The sequence below is a fragment of the Eurypyga helias genome, unplaced genomic scaffold (assembly GCF_000690775.1).
Source record: "Eurypyga helias isolate BGI_N326 unplaced genomic scaffold, ASM69077v1 scaffold29908, whole genome shotgun sequence".
NCBI lineage: Eukaryota > Metazoa > Chordata > Aves > Eurypygiformes > Eurypygidae > Eurypyga > Eurypyga helias.
This window is the reverse complement of record NW_010266761.1, coordinates 4,078-22,346: the sequence shown is the minus strand read 5'-3', so window position 1 is coordinate 22,346 and position 18,269 is coordinate 4,078. Positions and strand designations below refer to the sequence as shown.

Here is an 18,269-nt window from a genome sequence, read left to right as displayed (position 1 = left end):
CTGCTGAGTATCCAGCCCTGTTTGGATCCACAGATCGGACACCTTCTTTCCTGGAAAGGCAGCCATCTGTGTACTTCTATACTGTCCTTTACGGCACTACTCTGAGGTGCTGCATTTTGAGGCCCTCTGTTAGAGATGCTTGTTTTCAAACCAGAGACAGTTTTAGCATTTGGCAAAAGGTCTTTTAGGTTTCACCGCTAATCCAGTTTAAGGAGGGGAAAAAAAAAAAAATAGCCCACAACCCACATAGGGCTGGGGAGGGAAATACCTCTTTGTTTTTGTAGATGGAGGCTTACACTGCAGGTTGACATTCCAGCAATATTAACTTCATTAAGCCAGGAATGCAGCCCTGCATTCTTGCAGGGGAAGGAGGACAGGGAGGATGCTGGTCTGGTCTGGGGAGTAGTGGGACCCCCAGGGAGACCTGAAACATGGGGTGTCCTCGTCATTCAGCCTGGCTTATTCTTGGGGTTTATGTGCACCTCTCAGTAGGAATGATAATGACCTGTAGTCCTCAGGCTTGGCATCTGGGCCCTCCCAGTGTCATCTCTAACCTAATTAACACGACAGAGATTAATAGGGGCTGTGGGGTGTGGGTAACAAATGGCTTTACTACAGTGGAACTGCTCTGTCATCTTTTTCCCCTTTCTGTCCCAGTATCCCTGTGTCATGGGATGGCTCACCATGGTGATGGATCACCACACTTGCTGCTGCCATCTTTCCCCCATGGCTGAGGAGCAATTCACATATTTCCCTAAATGCCTCTGGGCATGGGATCACTCCTGAGCGAGAAAGAGTGACCCCACAGCTTGTTACAGCCATGCAGGTTCCCTGCCCAGACATCAGCTGAAAACTGTGGTGCTGGCAGACCCGATGCAGGATCTACCCACTGCTGCTGTGCCATCAGGAGCAGCCCCAGTCCCAATGCTGGAGCCCATAGTGGAGTGAACGCCCTGCCCTGGGACTGCCAGGGGAGGGAGTGGGTGCCAGGCTCCTCTTACCCCGTTCCTCTCGCTTGCTGTGCCGTTGCTTCCTAAATGAGCTTTTATTTACTTTTTAAGAAAAGCTTTACAGGGAGACGCTTATCAGCTTGGCAGCTGACAAGATGCAGAGACCAGTCCAAGAGGTGGGCCAAGCCCATCTCGCTGACTAGGACTTCTATCAGCCTTTTCAGGGTAGCACTATCTGATCTTAATGGTGTTAGAGTAGCGAGGGTTGGGGCCACCGGAGCACCCCATCCTGCAGGCATAAGTGAAGAGGCAGGTACAAGATGCAGTCTCTGTGGTACGAAAACCTCTTCCTGTCCTTGTGAAAATAGTGAAACAACTTCTGTATCAGCTTGTGTGCTACAGCACTTAAATTCCCACCACTGAAATTTTCAGGATTTCCGTACAGCGGTTTCAACGGTGCTGTTAAATACAGTGTTGGGTATGTATCTGACATGTCAAGCAACATTGTAAACAGAAGCATAATTATTGAAATTACAGTCACTGTAATGCAGGAAAGACCACAGAGATGGAACAGGACTTTTGGGGGATTGTCCTCTTTATTTGTGTCCAGTGTAAATGGTATTTTACCCAAGGCTTCCTGTTAGTGTGACCTGTGGACCAATTCTGGCTAGCACCAGGTGTGGTTCCTCTCACTTGTGGTGGGAGCTGAAGGAGGTGGCAGTAGGGGTTTGTTTTGCCTCCTTGGTTTTTAAAAGCTTGCAAAGGAAGTATTTGCTGTGTCTGCTCCTGTAAGGGACTGGAACGCTCTGGGAGGACGGCTGCGAGGTAGCTCAGAGCCTCCCCAAACACCTGCTGTAACGCTGGCCTCTGCCAGTCCTTCGTCTGCTGTACAGACACAAATGCAGGCTCTTACTTGGTTGTAAGTCTCTGTCAGGAAAAAAAGTCACCAATGTTCTCCACCCCTTTTTTTGGTTTTGACAGAAAAGCAAAAGCCAAAACTTGGAAGTCTGGGCTGGTCTTCAGAGGCAGAAGGTGGTTTTATGAAGCATTCTTTTTTTCCTTTTTTCCCTTTTTTTTTTTTTCCCCCCCTGCTCCTTTCATGTCTACGGAACAAGCTCTTTAACTTGGCTCTTATGTCACCTGTCATAACACTTTCCTGGGCAAGGCCAAAGAGTAGAAGGACTGGTCAGGTGAATGTGCTCAGCTGGCATTGCCCCTGAAGCCTGAAACACCCGTCAGGTCATATTTTAAGAGACTTGAGAAGACTCAGGGAAAAATCTTGCACTGGCTGAGTTGTTTGGATTTGATAGTTCGTAAGCAGTGTTACCAAACATTGGCTTTGAAAGCAGCACAAAGCTCTTTCAAGATGACGTGCTGTTCAGGCTGTCTCTTGTTAACCCTCACCTGGGTGCAGAGCAAGGCCTGGTCCTTTGAGACAGGGCAGGTTTCCCTTCCTTTCGGTCATCTTCTTGCTCCGTGAAAGAAGGTGGGTGTGAGCAGGAGATGCCAAACCTTCTGAGGAAGGTGTTTGAGTATGGTCCTCCCCCTTCTCACCATTTGAGAGGATCCCATTCCTACATAGAAGATGAAACCTGTCAAATCTTACTCTGTCCACTTGCTTGTGCCATGTTGGTCCATGGTGCTACACGATGGCAGAGTGGAAGTAGGGGTAGGACTTGTTTGTTTAGCAATAATAAACTGGATCTGCTAAACTGACAGTACGACTAGCTTGGTAAGATGATGTTTCCTTTCTGTAAGTGGCTACTTGTTTATAAAGCAAGAACTCTGCATTTCTGGCTAAGGTGTTTGGGAAACTTTAGTTCAGCATCTCTTGAATCAAGGCATAGCTGACCTTCCTTCCATACTGTCTGGAGTTTCACACGTACTTAAGAGACTCAGTGCTGTCACTTTTCCCTGCCCTGCCATTCCCTGGGCAGCTTTGTTTTAAAGTGTATTGCTTGGAAACAATTGTATAGTCAACTAAGTACTTAATGAATAAGAATTTCTGATTCTTTAATGTTAAATGCTTTTTCATTTTGTCTTTCAGATAATGAATATGTTTTTATAGACCTGGAGCAGAAGCTTAGTAAATACTTTTCAAAGGAATGGAAGAAAGAGAGTACCAAAGTAAGACAGCTGTTTAATTTTGGAGGCTACTTCTTTGGTATTGGACTACACAGTGAAATGAGAGCTCTTAAACTAAGGCCCGTAAAGTATTTCTGGAAGATGGTCTGCAGAATGCTGTTGAGTAGCAAGATGCAGTGACTTGTGCACAGCTGTAAAATTAATTAAAAGAGCTAAACCAACCCCTTACACAACTTTACCTGAGCAATAGTAGCCACATGGTTGCTGCTTAGTTGCTACAGGAGTGGAGGAGGTCAGTTGGTTAGTCTTCCTTTTGAACTCACCTGAGATCATGAAGAGTCTAGAGATCTAGTTATCCTAGAGCAGAACAGCCTAAAATGACGTTTTGTGACTTGAACCTGATAGGAGGGTGAGGGCTGGAGCTGTGACTCTTCCAGAGTACATGCAAAGGGACAGTGGGGTGAGAGGAAGGATATTTTGTTTGAGAAGAGCCTGACTTCTTTAGGGCTAGCCTGCCTGTTAAGGGAGAGAAAAGCTGTGTGAAATAAAGACAAGCCTATGCTTAGTGCTAGTCGTTCAGACATGATAATGCCTGTTTGTGTGTGTCGTCATTAGAGGAGCCGCAGTAGAGAACAAAGCCTAGCATGCAATTACATCTAGATATCTTAATTAGCTCATTATGACTTTTTCCACCTTCCTTAAGGGTTTTCTTTTGCAGAGTAGGCACGCTTGCCGCTTCTGCTGCTTAGAGAAGTTTGCAGATGACTAGTGAGGATTGGGGATCTCCCTTATCCCATATTGCTGCTCCCAAACAAGTGAGGGTTATTCAAAGACAGCTCCAGTCGTGCGGAGGGCTGTCTGGCCAGCCAGTGAGGCTTTCCTGAGGCAGGGGTTTCTGGTCAACTCGGGATGGGGATATGCTTTGTGGTTGCTTTGACGCTGGACTTTGCAACACCTTTTTTAAGTCAGGATAAGTGTCAGACCTCTGGTGTGAGGTGAATCATAAAAGGGTGAATGAGCTGCCATTGGCAGTACTGAAGCCTGAGGAGAGTTAGGCTATCAGACTTGGTTAGCAGACAGGGATTTAATTTCTATGAAGAGGTTTCAGGTGCAAAGCTCAGTCCAGCTGATAAAATAGGGTGACTACGACCAAGTTCCAGACATAAAATGTTAATATTTGCATGATGATCAAGAAGTTGCTGTCCGCTTCGGTAGTTAAAACGACAGCAGAACTCTGGCTTTCTTCTAGCAGACATCTTCAGCGTGAAGCACACATCAGTGTCTCCTTTTGGTCTGTGGCTGCAGGAAGGTGTGAATAACTAAACCTCAGCCCTGCCAAACCAAAGGCAAGGAGTCAGTATCATGCTGGTGCCTCAGCCTCGGGCAGCAAATGCTGAGCACAGCAGCGCGCGTGTCCCTGCCGAGTGATGTGGGCACAGGCATTGGCGACTATTAAGAGGTGTGCCCTGGAACTGCTGCCGTGCCAGCATGGCACGCTGCCCTGCTGCCTTGCCCGGTGTGTCGTGGGAGGCTGTGCTAAACTCGCTGCGTTCAGCGGCGGTGCGTCTGCAGCGCTGCCAGGTGCTGAGCTGGGTGACTCTGGGCCAGACAGGGCGTCCCCAGGTGACGCTGGGACTCTTGTACCTGCTCATTCCCCTGCCGCCAAAGCCTTCTGCCCTCCTTAGGGTGTTTTGCCATTCAGCCTGCCTAAATGCTTTATAATGCCTCGTCGTGAGCCTCCGAGACAGTCAGATGCCCCCTAAAACTTGCCCAGAGCTAGGAGTAGAAAATGAAAAGCAGTATGGGGAGTGAGCCTGGGAAAAGAGAACATTACCAGATGGGGTAACAGGAATTTTGGATGCTGTACATTATTTAACTTGTATTCTGTCTCTGCTTTAGGGAACAGAGAAATTCATCCCTCCTTTTGTTGCGTTCTTTAGAGTACAATACTATGTAGAAAATGGAAGAATAATAAGGTAAGTTCTCTTTTGTGGTAGTTACTGTGTTTTGAATTATTCACTGTGTTCTTAAAAGACAAGAAAAATAGTGTTTCTTTGTTAAGCTTATCTCTCTGACCTCACAGAAATAAGCCCAGCCGTGAATGTTTTCCCCCGAATCATATTCCTTATCCCTAAAAAAAAAATTGTAACTGCTTTTCCATCTGTGTTTAGAGAGCAGGTTGAATGATGACAATATCAAAATACGATTAACACTCTTTGGCTTCTGTCTTTTGGTTGTATGAAAAGCATCAGATGAATATACCAAAATAGTAGCTATTTATATTCCAGAGCACTCGCTATTAATTTTGGTTCTGTATTTTTGTATCTGAGCAGTGCCCTGGGCTGTCTACTCCTGGAAATGGACTTTTGTAAATGGACAATAGAAATTACGTCATAAGTTAGAGAGCTTTGCATGTGAGTGTAGTCATGGAATATGGGCTGCACTCATAACACCCTCACCCTCACCCGTGGTACAGAACAAAGGATGAGGTAGTTAAAAATGAACAACTGACAGAGTCAATTTACATCAGTGCTTCTGACACGGCTGTGACCCTGGGGCAAGCCAAGAGCTGGGAACGTTTGGGTGGATTAAAATCTTTACCGAATTTTTGGTATTTGTTCTCGTCTTGAACAAAGCTTGGTGGGTTTTTTGTTTGTCTCTCTCCATAGTCTTTCATTTTGGGCACAGGGGAGTCTTTCTTCTGGAGTCTGTTGGGCTGCTAAGTGTGTTTCATTTAGTTTTGATTTTAGGTACAGGGGAGGTTGCATATCACTGTTCACCCCCGATGGACATATCCTTTAGCATCACAAGTGATTTTCTCTTGCACTAGTAGTTTATTTGGAGAGGTTTGTGGAGCTATGCAGGGGTAGTTAACATGGCCCCTTCAAACCACACGCGTACGCACGCTTCTACGAGCAGACTGTAGTGTCCAGCACCTCATCTATACGTTCTGTCAGCAGCCTGCTCCCCGTGAGCTCTCACAGTGGGGGTGTGTGGGTTATCAAGGCTGCCCCATAGTTATGCCTTATCAGACAATCCCTCTTTAGCAGCTGGAGGAAGAAGACAAAAACAAGCCCAAGGCTCCCGTGTCTTTTGATCTACCTTGCAGGGAATTAGCTGTTGAAAAGTACCTTGAGCCTAAGGCGAGGTGAAATGAAAAAGCAGTGCCAGGTTTGGAGGGGAAAGGAGGACAGGTGTGCAAGAAATAGGACTGGGATTCAAGGGAGTTGACTCTCCTGACTGCTACAGGCTTTCCAGAGAAACAGAAGTGCTTGATGTAGTCAGTCTCCAAAACAGGTGTGACGTGATTTTTCTTTCATCTGCCTTCTGCCCTAACTTCTCAGATCTCCTCAAGAGAGAAGCTATCATTTCCCATGTTTGTACAACACTCAGTGGGAGAAGATCTTGATCTTGGCTTGGTGTTCCCTGCACACACATAACTGTATCAGGGTGGCATTGGCACACATCAGGGGTGTTGGAGTTCAGTCCCTCAGAGGGAAGATGTGTTTGAGGGGCCTTATCTGAGCCTCAACTTTTTCTTCTTCAAGTAAATTTGCCTTTGTGTCTTGCAGCGATAAGGTGTCACGGCAGTTCTACTACTGCCACCTCAAAGAGCAAGTACTTATGTCTCGATGCAACCACAAAGAAGAAATCTACTTCTTGCTAGCTGCCTACAGCTTGCAGGCAGACTTGGGCAACTACAGGGAGAAGGTCCATGATGGCAAATACTTTGAACCTCAGGCTTATTTCCCACAATGGGTAAGTCTGGGAGGGTCTTTCTGTCAACAGATTGTGCATGCAGCAGGAGCTATGTCAAGGTGGTACCTAATTTCAGCCACGAAACTTCCCCATCTCCCACTGCAACAGTCAGGCAGGGTGGTAGAGCCTCACCCTGAATTTCCCTCAGGAGGTATTTCCTCTCTTTCCACTGGATGTAGGTACCTGTTCCTCCTGGGCTCACTCATCAGTGGGGTGGGTGGCGTGTACCTTTCCTTGGTGAGGGAATGTGTTGGTGTCAAACGAATGACTCCATCGGTGTGGCCATCTTTGTTTAGTTGTTGTATAGCTTGAAGGGTTGTGTGTTTGCAGTGGTACATCAGCAAGATCCGCATAACCGTAGCGCCACAGAAAACCTCAGGGCTGTGAAGCCAAGTCTGTTGCCCTTTGTTCCTGTCTCTGTAGCGCTTACCTCTGGGATGGATAGACCCAAACCCTAAGGGGTAGTACTGCTGTGCAGTGCCTCTGGTGCTTGCTTTGTCATTAATCTCTGCCTCAACTGCAGTAAAAGAAAAGGGAAGAGCCTGGAAATGGGTTTGCATGTTTGTTTATAAGCATGTGCACATGGGCTTGTGCCCTTCAAGACTTACAGACATCTTAGAAAGACAGTATTTGGCTTAGTTGTCAAAGGTGAATTAGCTAAGACTGACAGAGCTGGTTACTTGCAGAGAATTCTCCTCCTGTAGTGAAATGTCAAGAAAACTGTTGATAAACACTTTACTGTGCACAAAAATAGCAAGGGAAGCTAGCTTTGCTGCATCACTAATGTCTGATGATGTCTGTTGGAGCAGGATGTTCCCTTGGGCCTGGACAGGCCCTGCTCTGCAACCTGATTTATTTCTGGATCCCCTTCTCTGCTGTGACAGCAGATTTTTAGCCCAGCTCGTGCCTCGGGATAGCTGTTGAAAAGCCCACTTGCCTCTGCTAACTGGCTGCTTGTCCCCAGGAGAGTCGCATCTCCCCTGAAAGGTGGCATTGTCCCCCATTTGGGGAAATGTTTAGAGCCGTGACATGGGTTGCATCGGGGAGGCGAGGCTGGTAGTCTCCTTTATGCACAAGTCCCAGCCTGCTTGCCTTGCTGTGCAGAAACGTGCCTTTCTCCCAGACAGCAGGCCTTCATCCTGTGCCCTTCCCTGCTACAGGCGCCTGGCAGGAGGTAGCTAACGAGGGGCTGGAAAAGGTGGGTCTCATGTGCCATTTCTGGGGCAGTTAAAAGTCTTATCACAGACTATCACTCATCTGGCAAACATTGCAAAGGCCAAGGCAAAGCCGGGCTCACCTGCGCTGAGCCACAACCCCAAGCAAATATGTGAGTGATTTACGGCATCATTACGAAGAGTGAAATCTGGCAGGCGTGGGGACGCTTCTCTCCCTGCCTCTGGGCTCCCGTGGGGAGATACTGAGCGATCTCCTCCTCCAACGCGACCTCTTCCTCCAACACGTGCTTGAGATCGTTTGGCCGAGGGCTGCCCCAAGCCTCCTGCCAGTGAGGAGAGGCAGCGATGCCCTGAGGGGATCAGCCCGGCTTTCAACCCTGGAGCTGGCGGGTCTCTTTCTGCTGATGTTGTGCAGCTGATGGCATCCGTGATGTCCTCCATGGAGCCCAGCCTTCCTCCTGGGAGGGCAACTAAGCCAGTAGGGAGTGCAGAGCTGTTACCAGACAGAGTAAACGAGGGGCTTAATTTAAAATGAAATGGGAAACTGGGTGGTGGTGAGGTCTGGTTGTTTTGAGCCCAGGCAGGTTGTTCCTGGCAGGGTGTTCTTGGGTACCTGGTGGGATCTAGATTTAAATGCCCCCAGTAGTGGGGGATTTTGTGAAGTGAATTCAGCCAACACCCCTCTTACCTGTCACTGCTGCTCTGGCAGCCTGGAAACGGCCAGTCTGACATGGGAGGGGGCCGGGCGGCCCCGTAGGCCTCTACGGAGAGGGCACGTGGGCAAGCACAGGGCCTGGGCACTCGCAGGGCAAGAGCAAAAAGCCCAGTGCAGGATTTTCTACTGCTCAGCAAAGCCAAGTGCCTGCCAACCACTCCTGACAGATACAAAATACCTTGAGATAGTGTTATCCACCCCTTTGAGGGTGGAAATGCCAAATAAAGCCCAATGTGTAGTTTCTGGTCTTAAAAGGACCACCTAGCATTTCTGCAGTGTTTGGAGATGTTGCTGTTGATTGTGTTGGCATGCAGAGCAGTATTTGTTATCTGCCCATAGGCATTTATGGATGCCAAGAGTTAGGAAAACTAATTCCAGTACTTAAAAATGAAAAGAACTGACACAACGTCTGTAGTCTTGGTCTGTTATGATTTTGGAGGATCTGTTTTGGAGACATTGGTATCATCTGGGCTGCTTTAAATGCTTATCCTCCAGGGAGGTAGAGGTGAACGTGGACTAACATCTTGAGGGACCGTATGAGCCTCCTCCACCCCCGGTTTCTGCTTTGCTGTTGATCACAGCTGCCTCCCTTGGGGATCACTGAGGAGTTGCTGACCTGTTTGTTTTCCTTGTGGTGTAGATAATTGCAAAGTGGGGGAGCGACTACATCTTGAAACATGCCCCAGAGATGCACCGGGAACAGCAAGGGCTGAGCCCTAAGGAAGCCATGCTGAAGTTCATTAAGGAGTCCTGCCTGCTGGAAGATGTGCCCGTCCACTTCTACAGGCTGCAGAAGGTTAGACAAAGAACTGCTTATTTTGAACTTCTCTCCCATCATTAATTGGGTGCACCGCTGCATTTTTCTCTTTGTTTATTTGAGGGACAGTTGCCTCTGATTCAGAGGCCTAACAAGTCTAAAATGTTCAGCCAATGAGGCCTGTCCCCCAAAACCAGATCTGTTGCCAACATACAGGTATTGCTGGAATCTAGTTTTGTTCCTCGGCCAAGAAACTGGCCACAGGAATGGCAGAACTTAATCTTTGTCCCTGCCCGTCAATAGGCTCGCACCAAGAAAATCAGAGGAGCCTTTTTTGTTCATCAGCCAGTTTTCACACAAATGCCATGTAATAACTGAAGGTGACACTGAGCCATCCTGACTTTCTCACCACCACCACCCTCCCAACCCTGCCAGAGGGTTTGGTGTTTTATCAGCTGTATGTCAGGTTTTGGATTCATGGATTATTGTTTGTCCCTGAGTCTTAGGCACCTTACCCAAGCCTGCTTAAACTGAATGTGCTTCATTTTCACATGCTAAGAGAGTTTAGGTCCAGAAATAGGATTAAAGAGAAGTTTTCTGTTCCACTTAATTGAGTGAAACCTGCTCGTGTGATTGGGAATGGTTTGGGCCTTTTTTCCAAATGGAGTTTCTCCACTGTCAGACTCATGATTAAACTTCTTGGTTGTTTGTGCTCAGTGGGAAGTATCTGTCTGGGAGGTATCTGTGTCCTTTGACGAGACCGAGCAGCTCTAGTTACTGGAGAAACGTGTTTTCTGGGGGATATAAGTTCCAGTTTGGTCTGTACTCCAGACTCAGTTTCAGTTCCTTGGAGGCCATAGGTGCTCCCCTTACCTCTCCTGTACTCTCTGTTTTGGTTCTAATGCTGCCAATGATTCAGTCATAAGAGGGATGGTTACACTTGAATGCCGTAAGAAATCCAGCTGGCAGGACATGATACGCTTTGTATCCGAAAGCAATGGGGCTGTGAAATCAGTTGCTCTTAATATCCAAATTCCTGTCTGACTTGAACTTGTATTTTATGCATAGCTAACTCCTTCATGTGTCGCTTGATCCACAATGTGCTCTTCTTCCTGCCGTGTGACACAGTTATCGCATCTTGTGATGAGGTAGCTTCCTCCTAGGTGACACCTGGGTGACAGAGCTCCTGATCGACTGCCAGGTGAAGGTGTCGGAGTGCTGGCTGCCCTGAGGTTTCAAAAGGAGTCACTTTTGTCTTACACCCTCCTCATGGCTGCTCCTGAGGTTGGAAGCTCCAAAAGAAAGCACAGCACTGAGCCCCGTGTCTCTCCTCCAGACCACTACTGATTTACAAAGCTCTTTGCCCTCACGAAGCAGAAAGCATTTCTTGGTGACTTTAAACCGCAGACATGGAAGGTACCGAGGCAAAGGGTAGGGTGGCATAAGGCTTGCATCTTGACAAGCCAGGGGAGGTGAGAAAATTTTGATGTAAAGTTTGAGCTCTGTGAGCCCATAAATTTTTACTCCAAAATTTCCTTAGTCCTCCTCCTCCTAGCAAGAGAAGTGTGAGTTCCCCCCCTAAATCTGCCATGCCAGGAGAGACTGAAAGTAGTAGTTTATGATATTTTTTTTTTTAATTCAAGCAAAGGAATCTCATTATCTCATTAGAGACCAAGTGTGTCATACCAAGGTACAGCATGAGGAAACACAAGGCAGTGTTCCAACCCAGCCACAAACATTTAAAAGCAACAGCTCCCAACACTGAAATCAAAAGGTTAGAAGGCAAGTCCTGTAACTCTGGGTGTTGATTAGCTCCCTCATGGACAAGGAACACCTGAGGTCCAGTAAGGCCCTGGATGGGAACAGCAGCGTCATGGCAAGGAGAAAGGAACAGGCATTCCTCCTGTTTCGGGCTCTCTGTCACCTGGAGAGCGTGAGTGGTGCATGTCCTTGAGGACAGCAGAGAGACCGCGTGGCAGTATTGAGAGGTTATGAGGTACCTCTGAGAGCAGCAATTGTCCATGCTCTCAAATCACTGAAGCTACAGGATTCCCTGTCCAGAGCAGCGAAGGCATTTGCTGGTGAAATGCTTGAGACTCCCCCAGCATGAAGGGATTTTCGGTGTAGATATTTCAGGGGTCAACAAGGCAAGGTGCACTTTACAAACACAATAAAACCCCAGTGAGCTGATGGCATCTGCCTGATGAGCCGTCCTGCTACCTCTCCTGCAGTAGGTGCCAGAACAAGAGCATGGTCTTTGTAGATTAACCTTTGACTCGGGGCTCTTCTGTTCTTTTAGGATAAGAAGGAGGATCGCCCCACAGTTATCCTGGGCCTGACCCTGAGAGGAATGCACATCTATCAGGTAACAGACTGCCTGAAAGCCTTCTGGTGGTGCAGTATTAACTCTCTGCAGCTCCTCTGCCTCCCCTGTGAGCCCAGGCTCTGCATATCTCAAATTCTTGGTGGTTTGCAAATTCTTTGCACATCGCTGACCCCACCCTGTACCTGCCAGTCCCTGTGTCACTCTGAGTTTGATGTGTTGCAGGAGGTGAATCACGTTCGCCAGCTCCTCTACGACTTTCCCTGGTCGCACATTGGGAAGCTGGCGTTTCTGGTGAGTATGGTGGAACGGAGGACGTCTGGGGGCGGGCTGCCATCCCAGGAGCTGGCAAAGCAGCCAGCCTGCCCGCACTGCCTTGTCAAGTCCTGTCACTCGTATGCGCAAGGCCGCAGCTAGCCCTGGTAGCTGCGTGACTGAAAGCGTGCTCTTCCTCATTTTGCTAGCATATCTCCTTTTTGTGCAGGGGAAAAAATTTGAGATCCAGCCAGATGGTTTGCCCTCTGCACGGAAACTGGTTTACTACACAGGTTGCCCCTTCAGGTCACGGCACTTGCTGCAACTCCTCAGCAACAGCCACCGTCTCTTTCTGAATATCCAGCCAGTGTTGAAGCAAATCCGAAAACTGGAGGAGGCTGAAGGTACGTGAGAGAAGAGTGGGTGACTTTAAGGGGAAGACTACAGCGTATTAGGCTTGGCTGTTGCTTCATGGTGGCTGCTCTTTGTCTAATTAATGGTGTTTCTGCCTTACCAAGGAAGACGGTGAGAGAATTGGAGGTGTTTGATGTGTTTCAAGTCCATTACTAGGAAGTGTTTTGGTTCCCACGCTGCTAGACTGTGGTCAGAAAGCATGTTTGTGTGAGAGCAGCAGAGGGGGAATATCTCCCTTCAAGTAAGAGGAGGTGTGTTCTTGATTTGTGCACATTTCCTATATGCTTCTGAGCAGAAGTAACTTTGAATAAAAAGCTTTCTGTTGGGCTAAGGTCATCTTGTGTTCAAGGAGCAGTACAGATTGTGAACCTATGTCGTAATTTTTTGTGCCCTTTAATAAACACCACACAACCCAGTCTATAATGTCCGACAATTAAGAGCTAGGAGTTGCAGGTGCCAGAAACAACTGAGAGCCTATCAGGACTCCCAGAATTTGTGTTTTCTGATGGGGTCCCTTTTCTGGAGCAACGGTGATTGACGGGCCTTCCAGGCAGAATTCAGTCTTTTCATCACCTTTTGGCTTGCCTCCTTCCATTTTCCAACTCTGCGATCTGGGTCTCCTACATCTTCTCAGCCTCCCTCGCCCCAGTGACTGTTTTTAATGCATTGCATTAAAATCCTCTTTAGAGGATTGTCTCCCCTTTCCTCTGGCCGCCTTCTGCATGTTTCACCTCCTCACTTCTTCCCTGTCTGCTGTCCCCTGCATTCACACTTTCTCTATTCTCTGTGGTCTGTAAGCCTTGTGTCGTTACGTTCAAGGTCAGTAGAAGTTAGCCAGCAGTAGCCGGTCCTTGTCCAAGGACACAGGCCAGCTCCTTCCAGGGACAAGTCAGGAAGAAGCTTGTTTCTGGTTTTTGCCCATCTCCTCTAACTCTAAAGAGCCTACATCCACCTCTGAAGTGGTGATCGCTGGTTGTGTGGGATCGGTGTAAAGGGCAAGGCAGCCCTTGGTCTCATCTCACTGGGTTATTTCTGTATTTCCCTTCAGTGGGGTTACAGAAGTGGCCTTGAGCTGCACAGGCACAACCAGTGGCACATGCCAGCCACCTGCAGAAAGGGTCACTAATAAAGTGCACGTGGGCTAAGGCCCTAGGTTGTTTTTTGTCTACTAGTGTCTCGTGGATTTCTTTACCACCCTCAGCATAGCTCTCTTCAGGTAACAGATACAAGACATGGGAGAAATAATGAATCATTAATAAATGCCAGCCCTGGGGATCCTGTTCATAGCTGTCTCCACACGTTGGCAAATGTTTTGAGAAACAATCAATGTACTCTATTATTAAAAGACTGAGCACTTAGGTCAGCTAAGTAATTCCCCTTTTTGACGTTTCCTTCACTGTGGAAGCTACTATTTTCTGTATCGTAACTGCCTCTACCTGCCTGTTCTAATTCAGGAGATGCTGGATTTACTGCAAGTATGACTGACTAGTTCTCTTACACCCAGCTGGGCATCCCAGTATATCTGCTGAGCAAGCAATACCAAACTGTCCCTGTTTTTGTTCAGTAGCAGCAGCGATTGTTTCCTAATTGTCAGGTTGTGCCAGTCCCAGAACGTAATGATTATTCTTGCTACCATTCCTTTGGTCTTGCTTCAAGTTCCCACTGGTTTCTGTGGTCTTTCTTCCTCAGAGAAGAAGCGCTACCGGGAGTCGTATATCAGTGACACTCTAGACATGGACCTGGACCCGTGCGATAAGAACTCGCGCGGCAGCGGGAGCAGTGGGGGCAGCCGGACGGATAACCGTCTCTCGCGCCAGTCCACAGGGAGTCACAGCAGCTCTCACACGTCGGGCATCGAGGCTGACTCCAGGCACAGGGTGTCGGTGGAAATGTCAGTGGATGAGCCCTTCAGCATTGACCGGGTGCGTAGGAAGGAGAAATCCTGCAGCTCGACCATCAGCTACGGCAGCTCTGGCATTGACAGTGGCAGCAAAGGGCGAGTGGAGGACGACTCACAGGATGATGGTAAAGAATTTGGAGATGCGGAGCAACTTCTAAGCCTGCTCATGCCTTCTCCTGCAGGAGAGTGGGGAGTAAGAGAATGTGAAGCAACTCGGAGCAGAAGTGTAATGCTAACTCTTCTGCCGCTCTCTTCCTCCTAGAGCTTGAACTGGCAGTAGATGAGCCAGAGGAGGTGCCTGTAGATGAGCCTTTAGAGGGAGACCAGTTAGAGGAGGCCACTGTGGGACAATCTGTTGAATCTCTTCCTCTAGATGCTGCTAGCTGCCAAGGTGAGACGGCTTTCTGCTATTGCTCAGTCCTTTTCTTTAGGCTCTAGCAATAGGAAGATATGTTTGGCGAGCCAGGCATAATTTGAGGGATCTAAGAAAGCTGTATCTTCTTCCAAATGACTGCCAGTGCTACTTACTGCCCTACTGCAACAGGATTTGAAGTCAGCTCACCTAGAGGTTAAAGGCCAGCACCCTGTATTGTACGGTGCTGCTCTCCCCTGTGCTCCTCAAGGTCTCCCTTCCCCAAATTTGCCAAGTGTATGCTCAGTCGATGACAAAAAAGGTAACGGAGGTAAACCTTTTGTAGTGGAGGAATTTGGCTTAAAATCTTATATACCACAAAACAGCCGGGGGGTTCAACCACAGATCAATAGGCTAGTTGCAGGAATTAATAGGTGAAGTTTTGTGGCTTGTGATACAGGGAATGCCAGACAATTGGGTCACGCAGGAGCTGTCTGGGCTTAAGACATACAGCCTTTATAGCAAAGCGAGATGGGCGAATATGGGACAAGTCAAGAAGGTGTTAATGCTTGTGAGTGTTTAAACATTGCCCTTAGGGGCAAAAGGGAGTACTTGTGAGCGAAACTTGTGAGGGTGCTTACTGATGTATACTTAGGTTTATAGGATCGCTCTGCCCAAATGTGGCCTGTGAGAACAGCTTCCTTCCTCCAGCCCACAAAACCTCAAACCTGCAACGCTTTTCATGTCCTCCTTCTCCTTTGCAGCTATAAATCGGGAATCGCTGTCTGTGGTGCAAGTCACGCTAATAAAAATGAGAGGTCAAAGTGTGGAATCCCTTCACCAGGTAAGGCCCGGCGCTCGGCAGGAGGGTCTGTGTGTGAGCGCCGAACCAAGGTCTGGTGTCATGGAAACAGCTGTAGATTGGGTGAACACCTTTGGCCTGGATTTGACCGATTTTTAAATGATGTAACCAAACCCAGCTGTTGGCCAGCTGCTGCTATCAGGAATAGGATGAGAGCAGCGTTTGAGTCCAGAATAGTATAGAGAGGTTTGGAGCAATCTGCATGGAAATCTTGGAAGCCAGCTATTGTCTGCCTTAGACTTCCAGGCGAGAAATGGAAAATAAACCGCTTGCAAATTTTCAGCGCAATATAGAGCCAAGACCATCCATGCAGTTTGGATGTGGGTTCCAAATTCTATCGTCTTCCTGCTCCTGAAGCCAGAAGGAGCTCACATCAGAACAAAACCAGATGCTCAAGCTCTAATTACTATCATTTGTATGATTATACTATGTGTGTGCTGAAGTCTTTGTTGTCAACGTTTTCTTTTCATCCAACCCTTGAGAAAAGGCAACTATATATGGTAAAATACGTCATACACTGTGCTTGGAAGAAGCTTATTAAAATGTCTTTTTAAGGTCAAATTATATTTCTTTTGAAAGCATAGCTGTACTCACTGGGGTAGAAATGTGTGGTGTTTTTCTTCTTTTCAAAAAAACCCCACAAACCTCCACAATTATGTCTCTCTCTGAATCCAGATTAGCCTTATCTGCTAAAAATTTTAAAAATCTCTTCAGCGTTTTCCCTTTTACTCCCTGAATTTTTCTGAACAAGGACTCCAGTCACTTCTGGGGACTTTTTTCCTCTTTTCATGCTTCTTCCTGGACCTAGACAAAAGTGATAAGAAATTTTCACTTATCAGCAAAACAGTCTGTAAAGTGCTATAGGAGATTTAAATAAAATCTTGGGGTTTTTTTCCAAAGCTGAACCATGCACTGCAAATCATAATGAACTTAGTCCTATATTTGAGAGGGATGACTTTAGTGCTGGGCAGGGAGTGGGCATCTTGCTTACAGTAACGTTTTTACGTTAAAGCTTTTGCCAACACATGCTTATGCTGTTAATTGATCGGTAGGCATCTGTTTTACGAGACCATTTCTGATCAACACAGGGCTGTTTAAGCAGCTGCAGAGATCTGGCTGCCACTTCTGTGCATCAAATGTCTGGTGCATCTTTAAAACACACAAAACCCAAACCGAAAAAAGCACCTACGAAACAAACCCCCTTGGTTCCAAGGCCATGTAACTGAATGCTGCAGAACTGGGTAACCTTAGTGTTGACCGGACTGTACGGCGTGTGCCTGTTTCTGGGAGCGCAGCTGAGCCAGCGCAGGGTTCCCTCAGGGTAGTTGTTTAATTCCCGTCCCATGGGGGCGAGAGAAGTGATACTGGGTGGAAGTTTCCTGTGTTGCCAAGTATTGCAGTATTCCTGAAATCAGCCTTAATTTCAGCTGAAATCAGCTAGAAAAGCAGGTGGGAGTCTCGATGGCCAGTAATTCCCCTGCCAGAGGCCAAGTTGATACAGCTTGTGTAGCAAGACACTGCCTCTGGGAATTACTACTGGTTTGTTGCTTCTGTTTTCTTCACTGCTGAGCAATGCTGTGTAGATGAAACTGCATGTTGCACTTGGTGAATTTTGGGCACCGTAGGCTGTTAGTTTGCGTGGCTGCCTTCTGAAGCCTCCTTTCAGCTCGTTAGGCTTTCACTAACCCAAGCAGCTGGGGTAATTTTTTGTTGCTTGCACTTTGCCTGTTTGAGGATGACTGCGTGGATCTGCCAAGAAGTGTCAGTTGTCAAGTGTTTGATCCATTGTGCTGGACACTGAGGACACAGCACGGAGAGATCAGGATTTGGCTCAAGATGGCGGGGCAGCTTAATGCACTTGGAATTTCTTAATGGTTCACAGCTTCTTCATTAAGCCAAGGTCCTTCAGAAAGCTGATGGGGCTGTTTTGAAGGAGTGGAAGAACAATTTTGGAAAACTTGTAGCATCCATAGGCAGCATCCTTAGGCTGTGTCTGAGCTCATAGTTTTTATTTGTGTGTGTCTTACTGAACTGGCAGGTCAGATCACCCAAAAGCAGGAGCTGCACGGACCAGCACAGCCAGAGTTTGGACGACATCCGCCTTTACAAGCACCGGCACCCACCACTAAGTGCCACGCTGTCTTCGGACACATCCCACAGCTACACGTTCGGCTGCAGCCTGGAGGACAAGCTGTCTGTCTATGGCTGTGTTTATTCCACAGCGGACTGCAAAACCAAGTCTGCCCTTTATGGGAAGCGATCCATGAACTGCCTCTCCTTGGACCTTCTGGGAGAGGACCAGCTCCCAGAGGAGTTTGTGGTGTAATGAGATTGGAGCTCTTCCATACTGGGAAACAGCTCATCATGGAAATATATACCTCATTAACACACGTGATGTCACTCTGGTTCTTGCAGGAGGTTGTGAGCGGCTTTGTTACTCAGCTCCAGGATCAGTAAGTGGCGTCACTCCTGCAGACCTGACTGCAGGGCGGATCAACTGGCGTGTAGCACTTAGCCTTGGGATTTGAAGTGTCTGAGCAGAAAGTGGAAGTGCCCTGCGCCACTAGCGGTGACACAACCATCACCAAAACCAGGACCAAAACTGACACTGAGCTAGTAGAGCAAACGCTATGTTTAAATGGATTTATGAGAAAGAAATTTGAAGTCCCATGTCAGTTTATCTTCCTGCCTTTCTCTTGTGGGTCCATTTTTGTTAATGCTA

General features: G+C 47.6%; 1 protein-coding gene across 1 annotated transcript in view; it reads left to right on the top strand.

Annotated features, from left to right (window-relative positions):
- Positions 1-17,873, top strand: part of LOC104513755 (FERM domain-containing protein 6-like) — a 29,156-nt gene extending 11,283 nt beyond the window's left edge. Inside the window, exons 3-13 of the mRNA XM_010157211.1 lie at positions 2,998-3,077; positions 4,935-5,011; positions 6,608-6,794; positions 9,325-9,480; positions 11,741-11,806; positions 11,990-12,058; positions 12,249-12,423; positions 14,123-14,458; positions 14,596-14,724; positions 15,450-15,529; positions 17,586-17,873. Of these exons, the coding sequence (XP_010155513.1) occupies positions 2,998-3,077; positions 4,935-5,011; positions 6,608-6,794; positions 9,325-9,480; positions 11,741-11,806; positions 11,990-12,058; positions 12,249-12,423; positions 14,123-14,458; positions 14,596-14,724; positions 15,450-15,529; positions 17,586-17,873 (1,643 nt within the window). The remainder of the gene's footprint in view (positions 1-2,997; positions 3,078-4,934; positions 5,012-6,607; positions 6,795-9,324; positions 9,481-11,740; positions 11,807-11,989; positions 12,059-12,248; positions 12,424-14,122; positions 14,459-14,595; positions 14,725-15,449; positions 15,530-17,585) is intronic.
- The last annotated feature ends 396 nt before the right edge of the window (positions 17,874-18,269 follow it).